General features: G+C 41.4%; 1 protein-coding gene across 1 annotated transcript in view; it reads left to right on the forward strand.

Annotated features, from left to right (window-relative positions):
• Positions 1-1,602: 1,602 nt before the first annotated feature.
• LOC103367452 (synaptic vesicle glycoprotein 2C-like) overlaps positions 1,603-2,987 on the forward strand; it is a 53,506-nt gene continuing 52,121 nt past the window's right edge. The window contains exon 1 of the mRNA XM_008295477.1: positions 1,603-2,538. Coding sequence (XP_008293699.1) covers positions 1,932-2,538 — 607 coding nt within the window. The 5' untranslated portion in view covers positions 1,603-1,931. The remainder of the gene's footprint in view (positions 2,539-2,987) is intronic.

The raw sequence follows: 2,987 nt of genomic DNA on the forward strand, positions 1-2,987 counted from the left end.
TATTTTGCCTGTTTTGTAAGTAACAGATAATTAATCAATAATTAATAATAACTAAATTTACATATCAATCCTAAAAAACAGACCAGAGCTAGAAGTAATGTTTCCATCAAAGATCTGTATTTTTGCAATTGGTAATTCATTCTTTTGCAGTGTTTGACTAATTAAATTGCACTTTTTTTTTGTACTGTTTCTAAATCACCTGAATTACCCTCTTTTTTAAAATTTTTTATCTTTTCACATCTTGTTGCTGTTAATTTTTATAATTTTCACAGTTATTTAACATTACTGTACCAGTATATACAGGACCTCTTGGCGTCATTGTTTACCCTTCAGTGGATTTTTTAATGTTCAGGCAGTTTATTAGACCTATAAAAGTCCCTGAATACCAGAAATAGATGCCATAAGTCAGTAGAAACATGTTCTCTGCTGCTTCTCAGCTGTTGCTCCCTTTCAAGCAACAAGAAGTTTGCTTTCTAGCGTGTGATTAATGTTGTAAAATGGAGTATTTTAACCCTAACCAGGATCTTTTTCTAACCAGTGAGTGAAAATTAGACTTAAGTTACAAAATAGAAATAAACTAACTAAAAAACCTTAGTCTTTTGAAGTGAAAATCCTGTGACTTGTGCCGTCATAAATCCTCCGACCTCCTTATGGAAAGCTCCTGTGTGTCAACATGGAATACTGACCCTCGTGGCATCGTCACCAAAGGACGCTTTGAACGTGTCTCTGAATTACCAGGGACTTTGATTAAACTTTGCAAAATGTGAATGGGTTGAAGCTGCAGTCCTGGAAATACTCATAAAATACTTGAAGTGAATGAGTTGTAATTAAATGGAGCTCTGTTCTTGGATAGCAGCTACAAGCTTGGCTGACAGCTAACACACTTGTCGCCATTATAGTACACAGTTTGTTTGCAATCAATCACATTTGTCCGGCTGTTTTGTTGTGTTTAGTTCTAATTGAATTCTTGACTGACTTATTGGGAGCAACTATGTAATTCAAGATATGCTGAGAAACATGCAGTTATAGTTAAAGGTCTGAAAAGAGAAAATGCTGCCAAAAAGTCAACAAGAAAGGCAACACCGACATCCAAATACTAGAGACCTGAAATAAATCCTACCTTCGCAGAATTGATCACGTCTCAACGCTTGTGCTGGATTGAATTTTATTCACAGATGTCACTGGATATATATGATACAGCTATATTTATAGCTTACTGCTATTTGAGGATAATAAAAGATATGTGGAGTCTTGCCATAAAATATAGAGCGGTTGCTTTTCACAAGGCATGACGCAACTATTTGTGCTTCTCACAGCCTGAAATTATTTAAAACAAAATGTTTAGATCTTTGGTCTAAAAACTCAATGACATTGCACAATTTGTTCTCAATGAATCATTTTCTTCTTTCATCTTTTGTTCTTCCCCTCTTAGTACAGCGTTTCCCCGTCATTAGGAGACTGCAGTCGCTGTCAGCCTCAGTGGGAACTTGTTCTTTTGGAGTTCTTTGCAGCGTGCCAAGAAATGCTGCAGTCAGGTATTTGTGACAGACACCTTTTAATCGAGCTAAACTCGCCTTTCTCTTTGTGTGCCCACAGGCTGATGGTTTCCTCTGCTGAGCCCTGACAGCACCGAGGATCTTTCCAATTTGAGATCAACTGTCTCCATTTCAGCGCTGTCTGCTTACTCCCATCCAATGGAATTAGACATCATTACTTAATCATTAGTTTCCTGGCAGCCGGCTGGCTTTTCAGTGCTAAAAAAAAAAAAAAAAACTGCCTTAACTCCTGCGCAGCCTGGGTATAATAGTAATAAAAAAAAACAAAACAGGAAAGAATAAAGATAGATAGTTTACATTTGTAGCACCTGGTGGAATAAAAGAGCAGCAGAGCTGAGATAAAGGACATTTAGTTCCAGCTTTCCTTGTGCCAAGATGGATGAAACGCAAAACAACAGGACTTCCTTGGTTAAAGGTGCCAAGGACATCGCTAAAGAAGCCAAGAGGCATGCTGCCAAAAATTTCAGCAAAGCTGTTGATCGTGCCTCAGATGAATACTCATCCCACCGCAGCTACAACCGCTTCCAGAACGAGGATGAAGAAGAAAACAACTACAACAATTACACTCAGCAGGATGGTCACTATGCCGGCAACGCAGCGAACGACGAGGACGGGGCCTCCAGCGACGCCACGGAGGGCCACGACGACGAAGACGAGATCTATGAGGGGGAGTACCAAGGTGTGCCTTCCTACAACGATGGGAAGCCACGGGAGGGACAGGTGGCCGTGGGCCAGCCGGTCTCTGACAGCCTAAAGAGCCGCAAGGAGCTGGAAAATGAGAGACAGGCAGACGAGGAGGAGTTGGCCCAGCAGTACGAGCTGATCATGCAGGAGTGTGGCCACGGGAGATTCCAGTGGCAGCTGTTCTTTGTGCTCGGCCTGGCTCTCATGTCGGACGGCGTGGAGGTGTTCGTGGTGGGCTTCGTCCTGCCCAGCGCCGAGACAGACATGTGTGTCCCCAACTCTGGTGCCGGATGGCTCGGTAAGGATGTACATGGCAGTGGAAAAACCCTCTATTTAAATGAAATGCTCACGTTATATACTGAATGCTGTATCAGTACATTAACTGCAGTAACTTTCCACACTCTTCAGAGTAGTTCTTACACAAATACTTTCTCTCACAACGATACCCCTCCACCACCACCACACAGGGAGACACGTATGTGGGCTAAAATACATCAAGTTAAAGAGCAGCTTAACAACCCTTAAAAATCTTGTTTTGTTGACGTGCAGTTGTTGAACTTTTTCTCTGGCTGTAGTGATGCAGAAGTGTTGTGAAACATCACTGGTGGGTGTGAATACTGACCAACTGGTTAAAACAAACTGTTTTAACATTTAATGCCTAGAATGGATATGTACAGGAGGAATCCTAGTTCAGTTCTTCATGATGCCACTTTTACCATCCATCCATCCATCCATCCATCCATGATC

Source organism: Stegastes partitus, unplaced genomic scaffold (assembly GCF_000690725.1).
Source record: "Stegastes partitus isolate 25-593 unplaced genomic scaffold, Stegastes_partitus-1.0.2 Scaffold1051, whole genome shotgun sequence".
In the NCBI taxonomy this organism is placed as follows: Eukaryota; Metazoa; Chordata; class Actinopteri; family Pomacentridae; genus Stegastes; species Stegastes partitus.